This window comes from Artemia sp. Qi Xiang Cuo, chromosome 19 (assembly GCF_049724085.1).
Source record: "Artemia sp. Qi Xiang Cuo chromosome 19, ASM4972408v1, whole genome shotgun sequence".
Taxonomy (NCBI): Eukaryota; Metazoa; Arthropoda; class Branchiopoda; order Anostraca; family Artemiidae; genus Artemia; species Artemia sp. Qi Xiang Cuo.
In genome coordinates this window covers 35,896,435-35,921,144 of record NC_142812.1, presented here as the reverse complement: position 1 = coordinate 35,921,144, position 24,710 = coordinate 35,896,435, and the positions used below count along the sequence as shown (strand labels likewise).

At 36.0% G+C, this 24,710-nt stretch overlaps 1 protein-coding gene and 1 long non-coding RNA gene across 2 annotated transcripts in view; one reads left to right on the top strand and one right to left on the bottom strand.

Annotated features, from left to right (window-relative positions):
- Positions 1-11,028, bottom strand: part of LOC148940790 (arginine kinase) — a 102,800-nt gene extending 91,772 nt beyond the window's left edge. The window contains exons 1-2 of the mRNA XM_089105506.1: positions 10,948-11,028; positions 6,985-7,169 (exon numbers count right to left, since the gene is read on the bottom strand). Of these exons, the coding sequence (XP_088961632.1) occupies positions 6,985-7,153 (169 nt within the window). The 5' untranslated portion in view covers positions 7,154-7,169; positions 10,948-11,028. The remainder of the gene's footprint in view (positions 1-6,984; positions 7,170-10,947) is intronic.
- The window catches only part of LOC148940789 (uncharacterized), a 48,671-nt gene extending 35,457 nt beyond the window's left edge, over positions 1-13,214 (top strand). The window contains exon 2 of the long non-coding RNA XR_016143393.1: positions 13,046-13,214. This is a non-coding gene — a long non-coding RNA (uncharacterized LOC148940789). The remainder of the gene's footprint in view (positions 1-13,045) is intronic.
- Positions 13,215-24,710: the final 11,496 nt, after the last annotated feature.

Genomic DNA, 24,710 nt, shown 5'->3' with positions numbered 1-24,710 from the left:
CCCTTAGACCATTGCTTTGTAAAATTCTTTTAAGTTTTTCACTTAGCCCGGGTACATATGGTAAGGAACAAAAAACATCTTTCTCCCGAGTTGTCTCCAAGACTTCCTTAGAAATCTATAGAAACTTTTTTCTTCTTTTTGAAAAAGTCTGGTTAATTAACCATTCTGGATACATGTTGCTTATTAGTATTTTCCTTAGAAAAGACAACTCCTCAACAAATTTTGGAGAGCAAATACTAAAGATCCGATTAGTTAAAGAAATGATCAAACCAGTTTTTACTTGGCGAGCACGATCGGAACTATAAGACAAAAACCTATTGTTATTTGTCGGTTTTCTGTAAATTTTAAAATCCAGACTATTTTGATTTTTCAAAAGAAGAACATCAAGAAAAGGAAGTTTCCCATTCTCTTCCAATTCAACAATAAACTTTAAATCCCCCCCCCCAAACAATAAAGATGTTCCAAAAATCTTTTAAATTTATCGGATCCCATGTACTTGCGGAAGCTCATATGTGGGACGTAATAACCAGAGTTTGGAAATGAGATTATTACAACATAAAGATTCTATTTCTTCGGCTTTAAAGCAAGATTCTAAGTCTGAAGATTTTACTTCAGCCCTTTCAGAACATATTTACAATTTTTCAGACCATTTTATTTTGTTCGAGAATGTCTCTTTGATTTCTAGGTATCGGGGTTTAAAGCAAAATTTTCGTGAAACTCATAAAATAAAGAAAATCTTATTCAACAATACTGTTTTGAATCGGGGTACAGGTAAATTTGGGCTGAACTATATCTATGATAATTGAGTAAAATCTGACAGAGTAAAGTTTAGTTCCCTAAGTGCAATTGGCTTCTGTTCAAATGTCATATCATTGAACGCTAATGAACCGAATCCAAGAGGGTGAAAGAGGCTAGCTTCTGCCTTTCCTTTGAAAAGAATTAGAGATTTAAACAATATGTAGTTTTATTTGATTTCGTATTTAAACTTTTGTTTTAAATTGTTTTAGTTTAGTTTCACTACTGATGACGGTCACTGCATATGTGACCGAAATATCTAGTATTTTTTGTGAATTTTCTATACACTGTCTATTAAAAAGGATTTTATCCCTATTTTGACCTTTTATTTTATCGTCGAGGAAACTAGTCAAACGGATATCAGTCAATAGTGAACTGGATCGCAAAGCGTGTTTTGTCATTGCGTTTACAATATTTAAACTATTGTTTTTAGGGATTTAGGGGGGAAAAGGTACCTAGATTAGCTTAGGTTACGTATTTAATATATGCTGTTTTACCACCCACCTCCCTAATGTGCAAATATATAGCCCAAATTTGTTTCTAAACTATTATATTTGTATCATATTTTGTTTTATTGCATTAACATTAACCAAACTTGACATCTCGCGTGTGTACCAGCTAATTGGCAAGTACTGAAAATTCTGATCTTACTCAAAAATGTGTAACTAAGCTCATTTGCCTGGCTACGTGAGTTTATGCCCAATCAACGTATTCTGTACTCTGGCTATAGCATAATTGCGTGTTTCATCTAACGTCAGCAAATGTGAGCACATGCTGAGTAGTTTCGTTTTGACAAATCTGCAACTAAGTATTTCAGGAATGCTTTACCTAGTATATTAATATAATTTAATTTTTTGCTTTTTAAACCATCAGCTGGTGTAGAAGATGCTGTAAGATTTAGCAACTTCTGTACTGTAAACCTAAGTTCCGATGATGCTAAACTTCATGAATGAATAGAATGAAATTATAAATAATGAAATAGCAAGTAGTACTGATTCCATTTGTAATACTCCTTCGGCTATGTATGTGTATGATTATTTTGCCATTGGTAAAGATTAATAATTGTTATCCCTGCTACGGTATCCGCCTTTGGGTGATGCATTTTAAAAGCCAAAATCCAAGTTAAAGGCTATTATTGATCTTCCAGTAAACCATTTAAAAAGAATTCAAAGAAGTTTTAGTATCATCTGGAACTTCTTATTCAAATGTGTATTACTTCGTCTGGTACTGGTGCATTATACGGGCACCGCGAAGAAGTCAAGTTTGGTTAATGCTAATGAAGTAAAATAGAATAGGATGAATATATAATAGTTTAGAAACAAATTTTGGCTATACATTTGCACATTAGAGGGAAGGGGGGGGGGGGGTAAAGTATAGCTTATATTAAAAATGTAACCTGACCTAGGAACATTTCCCCCCCCCCCCTAAACTCCAAAAAAACAATCGTTTAAATATTGTAACTCATTGAGAAACCACGGCTTTGCAATCATGTATCTATAGCGGTCTCTTGCAAATAGCCCGTTTGACGGGTTTCGTGACTGGTTTCCTTGATACAGTATATAGCAGTGGGCCCACATAATACACCAGTACCCTTCGTCTATCATCCTAGATAGCTTTCTTGGCGGATCAGTTACTTTACCTTTGAAACGTTGAAAAGGTCCGAAAGAAAACAATTTCCGCCTATAGCCATAGCTTATTATTTTAGTAAAGTTTCTGAACATATTATTTTACCATCACCTAACTAGTCTTGCTAAAAATGAGGAAAACCAACTAAGTTTCCGCAGGGGGATCAGTTGTGCGTATACTCACCGATCTATGGTTAAAATGTTAAAAATTTCGGTTCAGTATAAGGTTCATCTTTGCTATTTTGCCCTATCACAAGCGTTATCCTTCAGTTATTTTGCTTTAAATGTTGGTATATACCATGCATGTTTCCGTCTGAAAGTTTACATCACAGAATGCACCGCTGTTCGTTGCGGTGTACACCCAGACGGAGCATCCTCCCCTTATATTTTTAAGATGTATACTGCTTCTACTCAAGCACTGATTCGGTCAAAGATGTACTTTTTCGGTGTTTCAAATATGTCCTAGTTGGCATTATACTGACAATACTATGTTATTTAGGCATTAAAAATATTTTTTATCTATAATGATTGTGACTGCACCAGGGTCGTATCCAGGATTTTTTTTCGGAAGGGGGGGGGGGGGGTACAAAAAAAATCTAAAAAATACGTCAAAAAAAATTATTTGCATCTTTGTTACGTTTTTACGAGTCGGACATACATTTCAGGAGGGAATGGGTTCAAGTCTCCTAGCCCTCCCCCGGATACGGCCTTGGACTGTACATGATTCAATTTCTGAAATGTGTTTAACTTAGAACACTTAGAAGTGTAAGTATATATGTTATAACTCGTGTGTTGTTCAATTATCACTGTCTTGTCGGCATTGGTTAATTACAATGATCCTATCTTTTAAATGGTTTGGTATTACCGTCAGTTCTGTCATTGCAAGTATGCGAAACAAGCATGAAGGTGATTCACTTAAAAACAATTCAAGTTGGTCTTTCCGGATTATTCAAAAATAGTTGCCAGTCACGGCAAATACAATCAGATTTTTTTTCAACTATTTGTGATCATGTATCATTATTCGAAGTAGATGTATTCGGTCCCATTATTTTCGGTACTTGAAATTCTTACTTTACTGCCGTCATCGACCCAGAATCGAAAACTCATTAAGTCTAAGGCTTCAGACATTACACTTAGGATTAAAACACTCGATCATAAATTTTTAGCCGGGAAAAGCTAGCGTCACACCCCATCTAAGCTAAAAAATTGGATCACTCATAGTGTTGTTCTTTGTTTCTTATGTTTTTCATATATTTGGACCCCTCTCTGTTCCCTCATATGTGGTTGCTTCAGTACAATATCTGATACTTGTTTTTCTCCGGGTACTTATATTTTGGCATGAGTTTGGTACTCCCGCTCTCAATAAAGGGTACTTATGTAGCCTATTATAGCGACCCACTCAAGAAGTTTGATCTGATCTTTCTGCGTAAAACAAGTTTGTCTGTCTGCATTCGGAGACAATTAGCTTGGGCACAGTGAGATCAACTACAATAAAGGTATATTTTCATTAAATATTTATTATATACAGTTGGTATTTTGGTTAGGATAGGTATTTAATATAACGAGTTCTGGGAGGCCTGCTTTCCATTCTTTGTTGCAGTTTCCATAATTTTGTTGCTAAAGGAATATATTTTCATCATATTTAGGTGTATTTCATTAGGATTAAGGATAAAAAACATTATACAATTCTGTAAACTACCTTAAACATTCTGAACACTTACTTATATTATTCCTAAGTGTGGGCCACTTAACTTCACCCCTTCCCTAATAGATAAATATACAGTCCAAATCATGTATAAAAGTTTGGAAGAATAGGAAGATAAGTCTGCAAATCAAGATTAGAATATTGGAAGCTAAATTGAAGACATTGGCCAAATATAGCTTTGAAGCATGAGCACTCCAAAAAGCAGATGAATATTTGCTAGATATTTTCCAGAGGAACTGCCTACGGATTGTTCTGGGTACCCAGCTGACTGACCGCATTTCAAATAGTAGACTGTACCAAAAATGTGGTTCAATCCCACTTTCTAGGGCTATAATGAAAGGAAGGTTGAGATCACTAGCGCACGTTCTGCGGATGAAGGATGACAGATTGCCGAAGACTGTCCTTTTTGGCCAACCGTCTAGGGCTAAACGAAAAGTAGGACGTCCTCGGCTGGGGTGGGAGGATGTCATAAAGAAAAATTTAAAGGAAATGGAAACTTCCTGGGAGAGGGTAAGGGGGGAGGCTTTGAATAGATTGGGATGGAGGAGCAGCGGGCGTATCTGTCTAGACCTCGGGCGGCTTGGTGCTGCGGTGAGCTGTAAGTAGTAGTAGTATTCGTCCATTAGGGGACAGGGTACGGTAAAGTTTAGTGTTCTGCATTTAGGAATGATATTAGCAAATAATTTAGAATGTTTTAAGTAGTTTCCGGGAGTACTAAAATGATACCCATTTGTTTTTTCTTTCTGTTTTTTCAACTGCACTTTTCCTAAGTGATTATAAATCAGTTATAAATAAATAACATTATTAACCAGCATGCATCATCCTTGCATGAACGACTAATAGTTAATTATAATTCCATCACATGTAATTACCAAAGCATGTCAGCTTTTGCTTCAATTTGTCCCTTTTCCAACAGCAGACAGCACTAGTCACGAATAGGAAACCCGCTAAGCAACAAAATGGACGACTGCATTTTTGCCAAATATGAATGGAATTTGAACCCGAAAGAAATAAGCGCCGAGGCATCGCTAGACATGACATTTAAATCTTTTCAAAGCCATAATTGATAGCTTCCGGATCCTTGCGCTACCAGACAGACTAAGGGGTCACTAACTATCAACTACAAGAGTGCACGACATGAACTCTTGAACATGTTGTGCCTATAATCAAACCTCTGATGTCTCTAAAACTACCTCTGGCTTCATGCCCGTGCCTCAGAGTCTCATCGGGAATACAGAGGGCAGCCTAGCACGTATCCCATTTGGAAGTCAGTTTGAATAATTTGTAACAAGCAATAGTTTGCATATTACTTTACAGGCTAGAAAAACAAGCACTAACATTTCTTCTTAGTAGAATTCTTTTGATCTGTCACCAGGCACGCACGTAGGAGGAGGCCCTTCGCCCTTCCCATAAGATCTCCTGATTCTTGCGATTTTCCTTGTAATTTCTTATATTTTCTATATAATTTACGAATTTGAGGGGAAAGAGACAGAATTTTCTAGGGGGAAAGAGGCAAATAAACATGAAAAAGTGCATTCTTAGGCCAGAATTTACCAATACTTCCAAGGGAGTTCTTCTGACTAATCCCAAGGAAAGAAAATTCCTCCCTGTGCTTAAGCAGGGTTAACAGAACACATGTTTTTGTTCCTTCTTTTCTGTTGCTAAACTGCTCTCATTTCTTATGGTGCGACTTAAATTAAAACGGTACTTATGTATTATACCGTCAATACTCAAGTGCTTCATTTAAGAAGAAACTAAGTAGAACTGGTTTCTTCGTTAGTTTCTTTCAGCTTAGCGTGAGACAAGACAAAGAAAAGTGACATAATAGATGAGTCATATATAATTTGGGCTATATATTCGCACATCAGGGGGGGGGGGCAAAATATTTGGATATTGTGAAGTTAGAAAATAATTCTTACTTCAGATATGCAGACAGTGGTGTCGTCGAGGGGGGAGGGGGGAAGTGTGGGGAACGTGTCACAATATAATTTTACACAATCTGTGGGAATGGTTTGACTTATCCTGTCAAATATCATTGTGGCCTGCTGATATCAATGCTATTTATTAACCTAAATCGGCGAACCCACAAAAAAAAAAATCAATTTAATAAAAAATCCTACATAATTTTTCCATAAATTACGTATGTTAAAAGTTTAGTACAACAAATTAAATCTTACAGAGTCAAAATCCATTCTAAATCACGAGCAAATTAATAGCGTGATGCTGGGAGCTACTAGAATAGAGCTTGGTTCAATTATGAGATTGAGCATCCAGCACTGGGGGTGGGGGTTGGGGGAACTGGAGGTAGGGTATGTACTGCAGCATTAGTGATGAATCTGGCTGAAAAAAGCCAAGTGTATACAATATTTACATTCGACCACCCGAAAGCTTGTTTGTGCTATACTACTGTTGTCAGAAACAGCTCATTGCTGACAATTTTAGTAAAAATCAAGCACCTGCACTTATATTTGTGATCGTTTAATGTTTATAATGTATTGTGTAATGTTTTTAAATTCATCAAGTAGCGTGTTTGTTAAATAGTTACTTTTCTTCACTACCGCTTGAATAGCACCTACTTCAATAGCGCTCCCTCTTGTCCCCCAACAAAAATACAGTAGCTACGCCCCTGTATGCAGAATAATTGTACCTAACACATTTTGCATGCAGACCCGCTATACTTTACCCCCCCCCCCCCAATGCGCCAGTTCGGACCTTAAGGGTCTAGTGCCGCATCCTTTACCTTTACCATACTTTGTGATATTCATTAGGATTGAGCGCCAGAGAAACAGGTTCAACTTAAATGAAGCGCTTGAGTGTTGGCGGTATAATACATAAGTTACTAAAACAACAAACACTTACCTGATTGGATGACGTCAAGGAGGGTAGCTCCAAGGCTTGTCTTCAAGGTTTTAAGCTGATCAAAAACCTCACGAGTTAGGTATTTCTTGACAAGGGACTTGCAATCAGTAGCTGCCTGAAGTTTCTGGAATCCAGCTTCCAACTTTTCAAGTGTGCCGGCATCAACCATGGTGTCTTCGGAGAGTCTGAAATGGAATGTTATCAGGGTTAAAACGTGAATTCAAGAGCCCAAGACAAGTCAGTGGCTAAGATTCTCAAAAAAAAAAAGAATAAAAAACTGAACCTGAACTGAACTGAACCCCTACTGAAACTGAACCCGTTGCTGCCTAACACAGGGAGCAAGCTTTGAGACTTGAAATTTGAGACCCGGTAAATTTATCAGACGGGCGTACCGTAATGGGTAACCAAAAAACTTAAAATCACGACCTCAATAAATCTTCTCATTTATTGATTCTACGAAAATGAAGCGCACTTTGTCCGATATTTTTTGGAATTAATTAAAAAAAAATTTCTACAAAATAAGTTTTTCAAAGAAAAGTAAAGAACTCCATTAAACCAAAAATGAGCAAAAATAAAATCAAATAATCTACCAAGCGTGAAACTACCACAAATCAATATCGATAAATAAATGAAACTCAAAACGAACAGAAATTACAATAAATAACCGAGTCAAACTCAAAACGAGCAGAAATTAACATGAGTAGGGCTCAAAACCCCTATGCCTTCCCAAGGCCAGAACATAATCTGCACTTTACTGCCTGATACCCCCTGAGTATGTCGGGTCCCCTTGTTAGATCCCATTTTTTCCAAACATCATGAACCGAATTTATACCATCTATATACGTGAAATCAAGTGTTGGTGGAACCTTAACTTTTTCGTCTAAACTCATAAATAGGCTATACTTGTCAAGGAACACGAAAACTTATGAACAAAATAATTTTTGAATCACGATAATGGGCAAAGAGCATAAGAATCTGAACACTATAAACTAAAAAAAAAAAAAAGACAAAAAAAAGACGACAGTTGGAAATGAAATTTTATAACAAACGTGCAAGGGCGAAGGCCTGAGAAACCGGCCGTAGTGAGGAAGCTAGTGATGGGAGGCTAAATCTACGGATGGCGAAGAACCGAGCCTTTTCGTGAGGGCCAAAGGTCAGAGATGTCAGAAAATTTCACTTAGGCTACTCTTATAACACACAGTTTTAGCTAAGTTCATCAAAGGTCAGTGTCCTTTGGATGAGGATAATCTCCCTACGGCCTAAATTAGCCTCTGAGTCAATTCCACTAAAGTTTCATTCGCCAAACTCAACTAGCCTAATTTCCAAGATAGCAAAAAGCCGAAAAGTCCCTCGTCTAGAATTTTATCCGATTCATCGAAGTTAGCACCATAATAAAATATTATTATATATTGCTTATGCGCAAATTAATCAGTACAAATAAAGGTATTTTTCTGTTATAGCGACCCTACTCAGGAAGTAAAGTTAGGTTAATCCTAATGAAAAATTCCAAAACATAATGAAAATATAATACTTTGGAAACAAATTTAGGTAAAATTCTAGTTTAGCTACTTCTTGCTATCTTGGAATGGGGTTAGGGTAGGAATAAGAAACTTTCAGGGATGGGTCAGTCTACAGACTAAATTATATCCTGGGAAGATATTTTGAAGTACCCACCTCCACTTCTCCTTCTAGAAGACCCTGACCTTTGATGACCTTTAAAATTGTGTTATAAAAGTGAAACCTTGCAAAATAGGTCTTCTGCTTAAATTAAGTACAAGAAAACAGTTTCCATCTTCACAACTTTGCTCAGTCCCAATTTCTGAGGTTTCAAAAATCTGTAAATACATTTCCTAAGTAAGAAAAAAAAACTATTGATATGCCTTAAATTCTACTCAAACGACAGGAATTACATTTAAGAACTAAAACCAGAGAAAAAGAAACTGATTTTAAGGTAAAATATTGTTTTGTCAGAATTTCAATAGGTATAGGACCTGTCAAGCATTCAAATTCCTAAGACTTGGAAATCAGAAGAGGGTTAACATAGAAGCTTGGCAATACCTTCCCAGAGTATGTTTTTGGTCCTGGATTCATTACTGAAAGTTACATTTTCCTTAAAGGGCGTTCACAAGCGTGTCTAGCTAGAATCCCATGTCTAAACACGTGTCTAGCCAGAATCCAATGTCTAGGCAACGAACGTTTACAAGCAAAATTCGGCGCTTAGCTAGACACCCTAGAAAAGGTGCTTGGCTAGACATTGAGTTCTAGCCTCTAGAACTCAATGTCTAGGATTTTCGATTACAGCCAATCAGAATGTGTCAAGACCCACTATTTTCATCATTTTTGTTTACATCTGTAAACTGAAATTAAACTTTTGTTTTCTCATTGTTTTTTTTTCATTTTAGGCAAATATGCAACACCAGACATAATAATAAAGCACACTAAGGTAATTGTTTTGCCCTTTTCATGCATCATCTCGTGATATTAAAAATAGAAATTATAGTTTTTGAAAGTATTGCCTGCATAGGCTCTGTTGTTTGACGAGAAATTATACTTTGCAACTATATTTGCTATTTTAGCGAAGTATTGAATTTTACTTGTGAACTGTCGTTGCCTAGACATTGGATTCTGGCTAGACACGTGTCTAGACATGGGATTCTAGCTAGACACGTTTGTGAACGCCGCTTAACCTAACCCCTTTTCAACATAGAAAAAAGTAGCTTAACTAGAATTTTAGGCTACCCAGGTAAATATTTACCAAATCATATTATTGAGTTACGACTAAAGTGAATATATCACTCGATGCCTTTTTTATGCTCTTTACGAATATAGTAATCATTTCTATTGAAAATGAATTTCAGCCCCCCCCCCTATATATGCCAACTCAGGGTTAGGTTAAGTTAGGTTGTAGAAATATATGCCCTGAATTGGCATATATAGGAGGGGGGCTGAAATTTATTTCCGATAGAAATGATTACTATATTCGTAAAGAGCATAAAAAAAGGCATCGAGTGGTATGTTCACTTTAGTCGTAACTCAATAATATGATTTAATAAATATTTACCGCTACCCAAACTTGAAACTTGGGCTATATATTTGCACACTATGGGGGGGGGGGGTAAAGTATAGCGGGTCTGCATGAAGAATGTGTCAGCTACAATTATTCTGCATATTATTATGAAACAAGAATTTTTTTGTAACTTCACGCTGTCCAAATACTTTACCTTCCCCTCTAATGTGCAAATATATAGTCCAAATTATGTAAGTCTAATGTATTCTCTCAGCCGCCACTTGTTTCTCACTTAGCATAAGCTAATTGTCTCATACAGACAGCTGAAAAACCAGTTCTAGTTTTGCTCTCGAGTTTTACACAGCGTAATTCTTGAGTTGGGTCACTATAACAGAACAGTACCCAAATAAACAATGCTCAATGTTGCACTGATTTTACTTCAAAGAAAATGAAGACAAGGTCCGGTAAATTTCTACCAAATCATATTATTGACTTGCGCATAAAGTGAATATACCACTCGATGCCTTTTTTTTATTCCTAACTCAATAATATGATTTCGTAGATATTGACCTATATTTCTACAACATAACTTAACCTAACCCTGAATTGGCATATATAGGGGGGTAAATAATTATTATTATTATTTAATAATCATAGAAATGATTATTATACTCGTAATCAGCATAAAAAAAGGCATCGAATGGTGTATTCACTTTATTCCTAACTCAATAAAATGATTTGGTAGAAATTTACCCAAGGTCCTTCAGACTAAGAGCAAAATCTTTTAGGCCTAGGCTATTTAAAAAGAACGAAGGTTCGACAAAATCGATACGTATATAAATGTAACAGTCGAATACAGCTACTCTCAACTTACTCTACAAATAAATAAGAAACATATAGCCAAAGTATCCTTAAAAAAAAATTCCACTGATGTAATAAAACAATCGAAAACTTGCCTTGAACAAAATTAACCTTTCAGACAAGCTCAAGAATGAACAATGATTTTAACCAAGTGCTATCGGAATTTATTAAAACTGTTCTCCGGTGGAGTCATTACACGTCACAGCCGAACAGGCCAATGAGAAGCAGTTTTCCGGGAAAATGAGAATCGATACATTCCAACAGAATGCATGGATCTTTTCCCATAGATTCTAGGCAAAAGAATCAAATAGAATTGGAGATGATACTTTATAACATCTCAGCAACAAACTTTAAATCTAATTTTATTGAAGTGAGAAAATAAATAGTTTCAGGAATAGTATGCTGCGTAAAAGATGTAGTCTAATTTATTTGGGTACAAACTTTCCATCCCTCTGGAGGGCCCAAGGCACTGAACTTTCAGCTTAATCAGACCACAAGAAAAGGTACTGACCACGAGCACCATTAGAATATTTTCCAAGGGATGGGGAGTGCTAAAAGGAGTTCTGTTTTCGCCAAGATTTATATGGGAAGGTTTCTCATTTTCTTATTTTTATACATTTTTTAATGTCTTCTTGTTTCCCAATGGGTGCTATTACCCCCCCCCCAGCTGACATCAATGATGCTTACTCTGACAGTAAAAATGAATGCATAATGGCAAACTCTTTCAAGCTTCTTTTTAATTCTTGGTCATTCCAAGCCGTATCTTGAGGAATCTATCTTTGTTAAGAAGAAAGGTCGTGATACATGGAAACTCATTATAACTGAAATAGGCAAGCATGCAAGAGGTGGTGGAGCTACAGATCTGTATCCCTCCTAAAAAATCCTCCCGAATCTATAGAATAATTTCTAATGTTTTCATTTTTGTAACTTTTTTCTACCCCCCCCCCCCTCGAAAGCAAAATCCTGTGGATGAGCTCGATCACCTTTAAGAGAAGGAAAGGATATATATTTTTTTTCTAAGGAGTGTAAAGCAAATACTTTACGGAAGGGTCAGATTCTCCATGAAAACCAGGAAAATCAGGGGCAATAAAATGCTTGGAATTTTTTTTTTGGGTAGGGCTGCATCCCTCATAACAAGTGGGCGAGGCGGGGGGAAGGGTACGAAACTCAATATAATAAAAAAAAAAGCGGAAGAATTAGACGGAAATAACATATTATTTTACAAATACAACTACATAAAAGTATTTTATGCTTTAGATTCTTTGCACTCGAATTATGGCCCTACATTCGTGCACATAAACACACACACATACATCACACTTTTGCTTGTTTATTTTATACTGCAACTGTTCCAGAAAGAAACATCCTTCATTATTATACCACACCCCGGTTTATAGTCACAGCACGCTATTTTTTTTTTTTTTTTTTTTTTTTTTTTTTTTTTGCCAAAACACTACTAATATCACTGTTAAATTTCCCCGACACTTATTCAGCATATTACGGTAAAGCAATTCTAATGCTTTCAAACGATTCACTTTTTTTATCAGTATAAAGGCTATTTCTCAATAAGTATGGAAGAATATTTCAACATTTTTCACAATAAAAAGTAACAAACGCCGACTTATCAGTAAATTTTCGTTAACAAAATGTTAGTCTGCTCACAGGTCAAAAAGAACTCGGTCTCCCAAATGACATTCTAGTCACGTACCAAGGGTCAAGTTCAACATGTAAATCGTCAGGGAATATTTGCTGAGCAACAAAGGAACAAAATAAATCTTTGAATTAACTATAAAAGTAGTTCTGTAATTTAATTTCTCTTTCTTTCACACTTTTTATTTGTGATTTTTCAACCTGCTACATCAACAAAATCTTCTCAACGTTACCACCTGAGACAGGGGCACCCATTCACGAAAATGCAGGGGAGGGGCGTAACGATGGGGAGAGGCGATCCCACCAACATCCTCAGCTTGAGGCAGACATGCTAGCGCATATTCCTCGTCCACCTTATGCTGCAACAAGTTTCAGATTTGGTCACCTCCCAAGAAATCCTCGAAGATCTGAGATTTTTCTTTTTTATACTAAGAATTACGAGAATTATTCAACCTGCATTAGGTTTCCACAACAACCGATATTAAAACCGTACAGGTAGGCTATTGCAGAAATTAATAAAAAGCGAAAATCTGTTTTTTTCAGGAGAAATGGTGTTGCCAATATAATAGAGATGTTAGCCAAGTGAATCTCCCCTCCTCTTTTCTACCCCTTTTTAATTGAAATTTGCTGTGTAAAGTTTATTTTGTTGAATTTTTAAAATCAAATTGTGTATGTTATATTCTAATTATGTTATATTTTACTGTGTCGATCATTTGATGTGTATTTGAACATTTTATATGTGTTGACTATTTGACACAAAGCCAAAGGGATCCGAAAAGCAGCTTATGGTAGGGAAGAGATCCGAAACCGTATCACCGCAATCGAGCAGCTCCAACCTCTTTTGGCCTGGTCGATTTTCGTGGGGATACATCTGACCACCCCTCCCTATGAGCTGGACCGGTTTGCACCTTACCCATGATTTTCAAAAGGTAAAAGACCTCTCTACGAATGTATTCGGTACAGTCATAGAAAATATTAAATGCACTAGTTGTATTACTCATTTAATCTCCAACCTCTGAAATCGCCTTGAAGCTTCAAAAATGGTTCCAGAAAAATGCCTAGCAAAAGTACCAATCCCGCAAAGCGAGCTCTTTTTATCCATTATATACACGTAAATATACTCTTCTAACCGCAGATTTCGTTTACGATTCGATGTGATACTCGCTGTCGCTTGTCTTCCAACCGCAGATTATCGTTTTCTTTTTTATTTTAAGTCATAGGGTGACAAATAAACAATTTCCGTTAAATAAACGTGAATGTGACGTCATTTTATTCTTTAGTTTTAAGTCATATGGTGGCAAATCAGTAACTTAAATTGATTTAAGAAATTCTGGCGTGAATTTAATTCCTCCTTCCTGTTTATTCTTCACATACACTGTGTTTGGGGCCATTTGTCATCGTGTATAACTTCACATGCGTCATATAATACCAAAAACGATACGACCACCTTTGGAAAAATGACGTAATTTGCTCTTAAAACACAAATGAATGTGACATCATTCGCATGCAAAATGTTTTTTTTTCAAAATCAAGGCTCACGACCTACCTAGATCGTTTTTCATCCCAGAAAATCTCACGTAAACGGAAATGTTGCACAATGAAATCTGCGGTTACAAGACAAATCAAAAGTACAATGGAATGAGATGTATTATTTAGCGACACTCAAAAAGAAGTGAGCAAAATTAATGCTAAGATCATCGATCACCTCCCAGGTGGACATAAATCCTATAAAAGTTATGTGTCTGTAAAGGATAAACTGGAAGGAGGAATTGAATTCACGCCAGAATTTCGTAATTCAGTTGAATTGCTGGGAAAAACCTAGAAAAGAAGTTTTTTGTATATGTGGCGTCATACAATATATACAAGGTGACAAATTAATCCGAACAGCTAAAGCAAAATGCATGGAAAAAATGGGCGAGGTAATGATTAACGAAAACGAAGAAAAAACGATATTTGTTGTTAGAAGGCACGTGACAGCAATGCTCACAACGAACCACAAGTAAGATGGAGAACCAAATCTGCAGCTAAAAACAAGCGACAGCAAGGGTCACATCAAATCGTAAACAAAAATTTCGCGCAACGGAATCTGCGGTTAAAACAGAAGCAACAGTGAGAGTCACAGCTAACACCAGGAGAACACAAATCATATAAAATGTGTAATTCTCTGAAGGATAAACAGGAAGGAAGAATTGAATTCACGCCAGAATCAATTAAAATTCCTGATTTGCCACCTCAGGGCTTGAAACTAAACAATAGCACGATAACTATGCTAATTGCTTTGCCTCCTCACTCTAAAACTTGCAAATTAAGCATTCTCAATATTGCATGATTTACGCCCTGGGAAATTTAATTTAGGCTATTGGACGTAATTACCCAATAACAAAACTACATCAATAGAGAGCCAAATATTTTATGGCCATGAAAAGGGAAGTGTTCCTCCTCCTCACTCTAACACTTGTAATTGTAACATACACGCGGTTACTTAGGATTTACGCTCGGCAAAATTTGTAGAAGTTGCGTAATTAACTAATGATTAAATTACGTCAATTAAAACGAACCAACATTCTAAAATGAAGGGGCATTTTGGTATCTTGGAAAACAGTTGTTAGATAAGTAAAACTTTCTTTGTTGGGTCCAGGCCTGAAACATACCTAAGAAACCACTTTTAAGCAACTATTTCTGCCTTTTCCTTGCTTATATGGCTAAAAAAGTCTGGTAATATTACAGTTTATTATAGCATCTTCTGAAGAAAACATTTAGAAATTTTTTTAAGACAACAAACAGAACTCCTTTTAAGAGATGATCTTGACAATCATTCATTTAAACAAATAAACGATCACATCAAAAGATTAAGCTGATTAAGATTTAACCAAGCAAGGAAAAGAAAAAAGAAAGGATTCTTAAAACAATAGTTTTTTTTTAAATTTAACAGTCAAAACAAAATAGAACGTGAAAAAAATCTTTTCATACAAAGATCAAGTAAAATACGTTTATACTCAAGGGTACCCATATCGTTGAGCTCTAGAGTTTCAGCCCCAAAATTTTTAATCCGCATGATTGAAAATGAACCTTCCGCCCACCTCAATTTTGTTCACAAAAAATATAGATGGCACCCATAGTGACAGGGGCGAGTCTCCAGCACTTTTTTTTTGGGGGGGGGGGGGTCACGAGGGGTCCATATCTAGATAGTCAAAGGGCATGGGATGTTTAATATTTTTTTTTCTCCACATTACTGGGGGGCAACAGCCCCACCTTGCCACCCCCAAACGACGCCCCTGCATAGTGACTAAACAATCTCCTGCAGGCGGTACAAAATCAAAGAGTTAGGAAAAAGTGTCAATATTTAATAAAATAACAATTGATGACATCATAGAATATAGGAACAGGAACTGAACGTTATATATTAACAATGGAGTTTCCTTTGACTGTGTATTTGAATTAAAATCAAGTTGCCATCATGCTATTGGCCAATTGGAGACAAAGCCAAGAAAGGTAGTCTGAGTGAGAGGCAAAGCTGGCATAAGCCTTTTCCAGATTTTTTTGTATAAAAAATTATTTCATTTTCACTTGTTGTTAGATCATCCATCCATCCTAGGGTAATCGGAAAGTCTTAACACAGAAGGTGTTTCAAACATGACCCCCATAAAATCGTCAGGATCATCAGCTATAAAAAATAGCATCGAGCAGAGACAATCCGAGGATTTACTTGTTGGTACGGGTCTGAAAATTATCTCCAACAAATGCTTGAATCTAAATGAGTGTTTTGTAGATAAATACTTAAAACTAGTAAGTTAGAATAGCATTTAAAAATAAAAAGTAAAACAAAACAAAAATCATCACATTACACGTGAAATAAAGACAATACCTTGCACTACTCCTTGGCCAGTTGGTTAAATGGCTCTTATGTTAAAATTTTCTTTTAAAACCAACAAACTAGAATAACGGGTGAAAAGATAAAACGACATCCAATGAAAACCCGATAATTTTTTTTTTTCAGCATAAAATTTTCATGGTAAAGGATATTGTCTACCGTTCTCCCTGATTGCGTCATTGCTATAAAATTATAGTTGCAATTTAGTGAATCTTGCAGTTTAAGATCACATTAAGAAAAAAAACGAAAAATATTCCTAGATATCAAAGTTGATCAAGGAATCTCAAGACGAAACTTAGATCCCATCTAGCATTCTTGCTCATTAACGTACACAATCTTGCTTCTCACAATCCTTTGCAGTGATACAAAATGAGTTCCTTAGAAAATTCGAAGAGCGAAATGTACAGTAGAACATTAAAGCTTTGCTTAATTTTACTCCCCCTTTTCAACACATTAGACACCCTGTGTAGCCAGCACATAATGAAACGGGAATCGAAGACGGTTTCGGAAGAATCAGTAGTACTAACTGAAGATGCTATGATGGTTCTCCTGTGCTTCTCTATCGCTTTAAGTTACGAAAATTGGAATGCAAAAACCGTCATAAAAACTATATACAAGGAGTATTTTCAAAATTCCTTGCGTCTTGCAATGCTTTTGATACCAGCGGCACAGGTTATGCTGCAAACCAAACTAAAATTTTTTGCCTTATCTCGCATAGATGCACCGATTTTTGATTTGACTTCTCAGCTAAAAATAGTGACAACTGGCTTATTTAGTCTCTTCATATTGAAACATAGACTAAGGCTAGTGCAATGGATGTCAATACTTCTTCTTCTCTTAGGTGTTTCACTTATTCATTTTGGGGGAAATCCTCGCAGAATTCTTGAACTTGATGGTGCCACGGCCGAAGGATTGATTGCAGTTGCCTGCATATGTATAATATCGGGATTGTGCGCTGCATTGTCTGAAAAACTGAACAAGAGTGTTTGCAACATATGGATCAGTAACATGGTAATAAATCTCATGGGTTTATTACTCAGTGTCGTCATTAGGTCAATGACGATATTATTACGAATAATCGACAAAGACGCAAATCCTACTGGTGATAAGCCAGAGATGAGATTCTTTGAAGGATTTGATGCACATGTGTGGGGCGTGATAATAATAGGCAACATTAACAGCTTACTCATTGTGCTCATCCTCAAGGAAGGGGATAGCATTCTTAAATGTTTCTCAAATTCATCATCTATAATTTTAACTTGCCTAATATCGATTTGCTTTTTTAGCACGGAATTGACAAAAGAGGTAGTGTGTGGAGCTTCAATAATAATATTTTCACTACTTTTATACTCTTTTGACTCTTATTGGTCTTCTCGCGCTTCCAAAGACAAAGAAAGGCATCATGGAGAAGATAAACGTGAAGACAAACAAGATTAAAGCTTGCAATTCCTATGCGGTTGCAGCACTTGTTACACCTTACGAAATCCTGCGTTGGAGCTGCATAATATTTTAATTGCTAAATGGATGATAGGCTGCAGTTTAGTACTCCAGACTTAAATCACCCCCACACTAATTAAAATACCTCTACGATTCTGCTTTGATATTCTTTGGCCATTGGAAACGACAAAAAAATTGATAGAAAAGCTGATGCACAAGGAGGATTTTAATTTGGAGGAATTTACTGGGAACATATACAGTTGAGAGTCAATACAATTTTTGAAAACAAACTTGTAAACATGAACTAAAATAAAAAAAAACATGATTTTTAAAAAATTTATTCCAAGCTTCTCGGCACTTGATTTTTTAAAAATAGACACTCAGTAAAATAATAAGCGTTAGTTTTTAGTTGTTTTATTTACGGTGTCACCAACACTTAGCGATTAACTAAGTGACTTTTTTTCTCACCAGTTTTTGGCATGTCTCAGTTATTCTCTTTTTGACGGTTTTGCTTTCTCATTCGTGATATTTTTTCTTGCCAGTTTTTAGTATGTCCCAGTTATTTCCAATTGCCAACATCTTTTCGTTATAGGAATTCTGAAAATCCTAGCGGTTGAATATCCTTTCTTGGTTCAAGATTGAAAAGGCATTATAAGTCCCCCCCCCCCAAAAAAAGGAGAAAATAGTTGTTTTTGTATTTACTATGTGACGAGTCGCAACAAAAAAATAACACTCAAGACATAAATAAAAAGTTCAGTATTTATTGTCGTCAAGACACAATTTCAATTATAAAACCTTAACGAGAAAATAATTTCCAAAGTCAGATACAACTCCAAAAGCGTTGTCGGCCAACCTTTGAATTTCAAGCGTAAAGGGCTGGGCACATGTAGCTGATTTCGGGAACCGATTTCAGCATCAGTGGACAAACGATAGCGGCAAGAAAAATTGGTTGAAAGAAAAATTTATTACGCAAGATTTTCAAAATAAAAAATCATGGACACAAATAGTCAACTGGAGTTTATTAATAGTTGCATAATTGATCTTAGCTTAATTCTCAGTTTAGTTCTCAGCTCAGTAGCGGGGTCTTTCACCACAAACATCTCTGGCTGACTGTTTATTTGTATCCCTATTTTTTTGTGATGATCATGATGAAAATCGGCGCCGAAAACTAGAAAATTTTTCAAGCTCAAATCGACGCTGATTTCTTTTAAAATCGGCGCTGATTTGGAAATCAGTTCCCGAAATCAGCTACGTGTGCCCAGCCCTTAAATGAATATCAATATTAAGATAGATGGGTAGGTACCTCGAATGAAATTTATTTGGAAGGTGGATTACAATTAAACCACACCTTTGTTCACACTATAACAGGTCAAATTGCTTTAGCGCAAACCTTTGTTCAAATTAAGCCATGCAAAAAGAGCGTAAAGAAGCATATGGGAAGATACTGCAGCATAGGTGTTTTTACCTAGAATTCAAAATTTGTCCGAGACTAGGTTCATTGATGTAGAGATAACCTCCAAAAGACAGTAGAATACCCAGCATAGCCAAACCGAACGTATGATGTTCCATTTCACAACAACAGGCAATCCTGCCAACCAAAGAAAACGAACTTGTTTTCAACTTGGCACCAACAAAACCTAGGCAAATATAGATGGTCAAATATTTCTAGATGCCTGACACTTCGAGTCCAAGTGTCTATTCAATAAAAGTTTTCTGGAGATGAGACGATGAAAGGACTGTTAAAATAAAGGAAATCACTTGCCAAAATAATAATTCCGAGGAATCAAAAGTACGGTCACACAGTAGGAACCAGTTCTTGGGAAGCTAGCCTAAAACTTGGCAAGTCATCTGTTGCAAATAAAAATCAATAAAAGATGGGATATCAAAATATTCTAGGGGATTAACTCTTTTAAAGTAGTCAGGCTAATGTATTTTTCACCCATAAACAATAAAAAATTAAATGGAAGTTAAGCAATTGATGTAACCTAGGTGAAAGAAAGGTACTAAAACAAAGAAAGTGAAAACAAACGACATTGATATGTAATCTCACAAGGCTGAGAATATGCCAGTTTATTTAGGCGATGTTTATGCATATGCGCCTCTACCTCAAAGCAAAAAAGAACGGCTAAGAATGTCACCTTCCTCTAAGGATAGGATAATGTGTCCCCTGGGAAAGATAAACTTTAAGAAAAATTTCCTAAGAAACCATGGATAGCAAAAGCTATTTTATCTCGATAAAGCAGAATATTTTAAAGTTAATAGGCCAGATGCTTTATTTTTAAAATGAATTTCTAGAATGTAAAGGGAACATTAAAAATACAAGAAAAACAATGAATAAACTTTAGAGAAATTTTCAGAATAAGGAGGTGAGAGCCAAGGAGACAATAGGGGGTCTTACTAATTTTCCACAAAGTGCCAAATGCCTGTTTTTACTATTTCACAAATGAAAAACGCTTTGTGATCCCAATTTGGATTCAGAAAAGGAATACCTACAAATATGGTAATTCTAAGCCCGGCTGACTGGATTACTGATGAATTTGACGCTGGAGTAATGCCTGCAGTTGCTTTTTGAAACCTGAAAAGTGTTTGACACAGTGGGACACTAAGGTTATTGAAGTTCTTGAATCGATTTGAGTTAAAGATTCACGCTTGGAGTGGTTTTCTTCTTATCTATGCAGCCAGTATCAGGTGATTCAGTGCGGTTTATTTTTATCCAGAAGAAAGACAATAGAGTGCGGGGTCCAACAAGGATCAATCCTGGGACCTCTCCTTTTTATCATTTTCATTGATCGAGGGAAGTATTACCTGACAGGGGCTAGTTTCATCCTGCTTGCGGATGAAGCTTTAACCTTGCTTGTCAAGGAGACAATAGGGGGCCTTACTAATTTTTCATAAATTGCCAAATGCCTGTTTTTACTATTTCACAAATGAAAAAATGCTTTGAGATCCTAATTTGGATTCAGAAAAGGAATACCTACAAATGTGGTAATTCTAAGCCCGGCTGACTGGATTACTGATGAATTTGACGCTGGAGGAATGCCTGCAGTTGCTTTTTGAAACCTGAAAAGTGTTTGACACATGGGGCCACTATTGTTATTCAAGCTCCAGAACCGATTTGAGTTAAAGATTCACGCTTGGAATGGTTTTCTTCTTATCTATGCAGCCAGTATCAGGTAATTCAGTACGGTTCATTTTTATCCAGAAGAAAGACAATAGAGTGCGGGGTCCAACAAGGATCAATCCTGGGACCTGTCCTTTTTATCATTTTCATTGATCGAGGGAAAGCATTACCTGACAAGGGCTAGTTTCATCCTGCCTGCGGATGAAGCTTTGACCTTGTTTTTTTTTTTTTTTTTTGAAAAATAATATTGATAATGCATTTTCTAAATTTTAACAATTTATCCACAAAATCTGTTACTCCTAAATTTTTCTAAACTTTTTTATTGGTGTTATCTACACTTTTATCGATAGAAGGAAATGATGAAATTACAGAAACAAAAACCTGTTAAAAAGAACAGAAACCATAAAATGTTCAGGATTTTTAATGGATGAAAACCTATTATACTATTATACATATTATAAAATAATCTCTTAGCCTCTCCAACGAATTCAATACAGCTTTTGAATCCAAGCTCCCGCTTCTTTGCTCCCTAAAGGCAAGTGCCATTGATATTGCGTCTAGCTTTCTTGAAACTAGACTATATCCTCAATGTTGGTTACTTTACTAAACTGGATCCTTATAATTCAAGTGAGTGCCTGCCCTTAAACCAATAAGAGACATATGCGGAAATAACTGCAATAGATTCCATTTAAGAACTCAAAAATGCTCAAGAGCCATGTGATAACATTAATCTCTTTTACCAGTCTTGTCCAAAATACTATACAGTCCCAATCAAGCAGATCAAAAACCGATTCAAGTTTGAAGACAAAATTCGTAATTTTGGCTTCAGTTGAGCCAAGGAATGCAATAAATTTAAAGCCAGAATCACAATGTGATTTGTGAGATTGTCTATCCTAACAGAAAAGTATTCCTTACAGAAAAACAACGTAGAATGAAGGTCACAGGCAATGACTGATTTAAGTGAGATTCATTTGGAAGATACCCAAGTCGATAAACTGTCAGTAGAGCAGTACTGGAAGAAAATGCTTGGTCTGAAGACTGGCGGTGGCGATATCAAGCATCCAGAAACGCAGAAGAACAAATCGCTGATCTTTTCGTTACTAATTAACAATGTTCCAGCTGAGCATTTGTTCAGCGTCCCTAAACTGATCAAAACAGACATCCAGAATAGTTTCGAGAATGTCATCTTAGCCTCTTTTATTCGAGTCAATTACTGGTTGGAAAAGGAAGATGAAATTTCACCAACTACCAGGAAGCTGTCGTTGATATCAAGACATTGGCAAACGCCACATGCAATGAAGTCTTGGAGATGACACTTATTTGAACTTTTTTTTAATCTATTTTCCTTAGTTTAAAAGTATATCTACTCTCTTCAAAGGAGTAACCGTGTATGTATTTGCTTGTAATTTTTTTTGAAAACAGCTCCATATTTTTTTTTTTTTAAATTGGCTCCCTGTGATTTTCTGGCCTGAAAGAACGATTTGGGTAGGTCAAGGGTTTGAAAAAATCCGTTTAGAATCTTAATTTTGGAAAAAAATCATTTGAGTGACATCACATTAATATACATTTGGCGCAAACGATATCTGCGGCTAGATAACGTGTGACAACAAACATCACAATGATCGACGGTTAGAAGAGAAACAACAGTGAGAATCACAGCGATTCCCAGAAGAAAAAAAATCCTATAAAATGGGTTATACTTAGATGCATTAGCAGGAAGGGGGAATTGAATTCACACCAGAATTCCTTAGTTCAATTAAAATTCTCTTCTCTCTTCGGTCTCCTCTCCTCTCTCTTTTATAGGATTTAAAGAAAACAAATCCTATAAAATGGATGATTCTTTAATGGATTAATAGGAAGGAGGAATTGAATTCAGTCCAGAATTTCTCAACTCAATTGAAATTATCTTCTCTCTCTCTATCTCTCTATTCTTGGTGCCTTGTGGCTGTAGTTACAATTGCCATCAAACGGAAATAGTAGGCTTTTACTGTTGTGCTTTGGTTACTACTGCATTGCGAGATTTTGGACAACAAACATTTTAGCTAAGACTTCTTCTCAAAATTTTTGATCTCCACACGTCCATTGTGCAATTCGTTTTTTAAACAAAACTGTATCTAAATATAAACAATAAATTGAATTTTTCAAAAGAAATCATGACAAGGAACTCTCGAGGGGGCGCCCACTTTCAAAAACCGTGAACAACGAGCGACAAACTCGACCTATAATGAAACTGGGTCAAAAGTGGCAAAAAACGTGCCGTGTGTAGTTCAAAGACGGGTGGCCCCTAGGGGCTTTTGTTTCACCAATTATTGATTTATAACCCAGTTTTTTTCTAACAGATTTGTTAAGATTATGAATATTAAATTAGAGAGAATTGAAATTGTTTATTTTATCATTTACGAACGAGTTAGTCAACTAGTAAAAGAGCGTTTTCGTGAGATTGACTCAGAAACAGCAACAGACAAATAGAGGTACAATATGAAAGGAACGAGAGAAAAATTGTATTGGCTAGACATGATTCTTGAACAGTCAAGTGATTCTGGGAACAAAGTTTTTCCATAATTTGATAAAAAAAAATCACATGATGTATTACGATATCGGCGGTTTGAGTTGTCCCAAGACGGGAGAATAATCACGTAAACAAGTATATCGCACTAGCCAAAGAGCCTGTTGGATAAAAGGCGTATATTTTTTTTTGTGAGTACCAGAGAAAAATTTTTGATCTCCATTCCCCCAAACACAAAATTCTATTCTATCCACCAGCCGTGAGGCAAAACATGGTATACTCTCTTGTAACGATCAGAAATATTCAGAAACCAACTGGACTATAAAAGTATTAACTGTAAACTGCCAGTAAAACTGTAGAAGTATTCTGGCAAAAATTGCCTTCAGCTATCCGTCGTATAGCTTCACGTGATAGGCTAGCTAGATGTCACTAAGTAAGATTATCTTACTGTGTAAACATAGAATTTATGCTGATTCTAAATATTCAAAATTCATTAAGTTTAATATTGCCCATCAAAAGCTACGAGCCTGAGAAAATTGTCTGATTTTCTAAAAAGAGGTGAAACAACCTAAAAAAAATCAAGGGAGCATAATAAAATTCACGCCATCAAATTCAGAAGATTAGAGAACCCTACTTTAGAAGTTTCAAGCTTCTATCTATAAAAGGGTTACAAAAAAGCTCCTATCAACAGGGGTGATCGCATGGAACCAATGGTCCTAGAAGGGTGGCCTAGAAGAATAATGGCCTAGAAGATAGCGAGGTATCTGGAAATTTTGTTAACTAACTAACTAAAAAAAAACAAAAACAGTATAAAGTGAATGTAATGTTTCATTTAAGTGTTTTTCCAAGTGTTAAATGTGTTTTTTTTTCTTTTTCAATGAACGTTTTTCCAAGCATTAATTACTATTATTAGGTTAATGTATCGTTTCATTTGAGCGTTTTACGATAATCCCTGATTGAAGTTCTTATAACTTGTGCCTTTTATTTATGTTATTTTACTATATTTATGGCCGTATATATTTCTTTAAATACACTTCTCTATCTATCTATCTATGTAATATGCGGACTATTTGTACCAAACACATCTTGCATGCAGACCCGCTATACTTTACCGCACCCCCCCCCCCCGCTAATTTGCAAATCTATAGCCGAAATTTATTTCTAAAGTAACGAAAAAACTGGTGTGTTTTCGGATTTTACACAGCGTAAACTTGAATGAATGGCGCATAATACACAGGTACCAAAATTCGTTCCCCCAGACGGAAAAAAACTC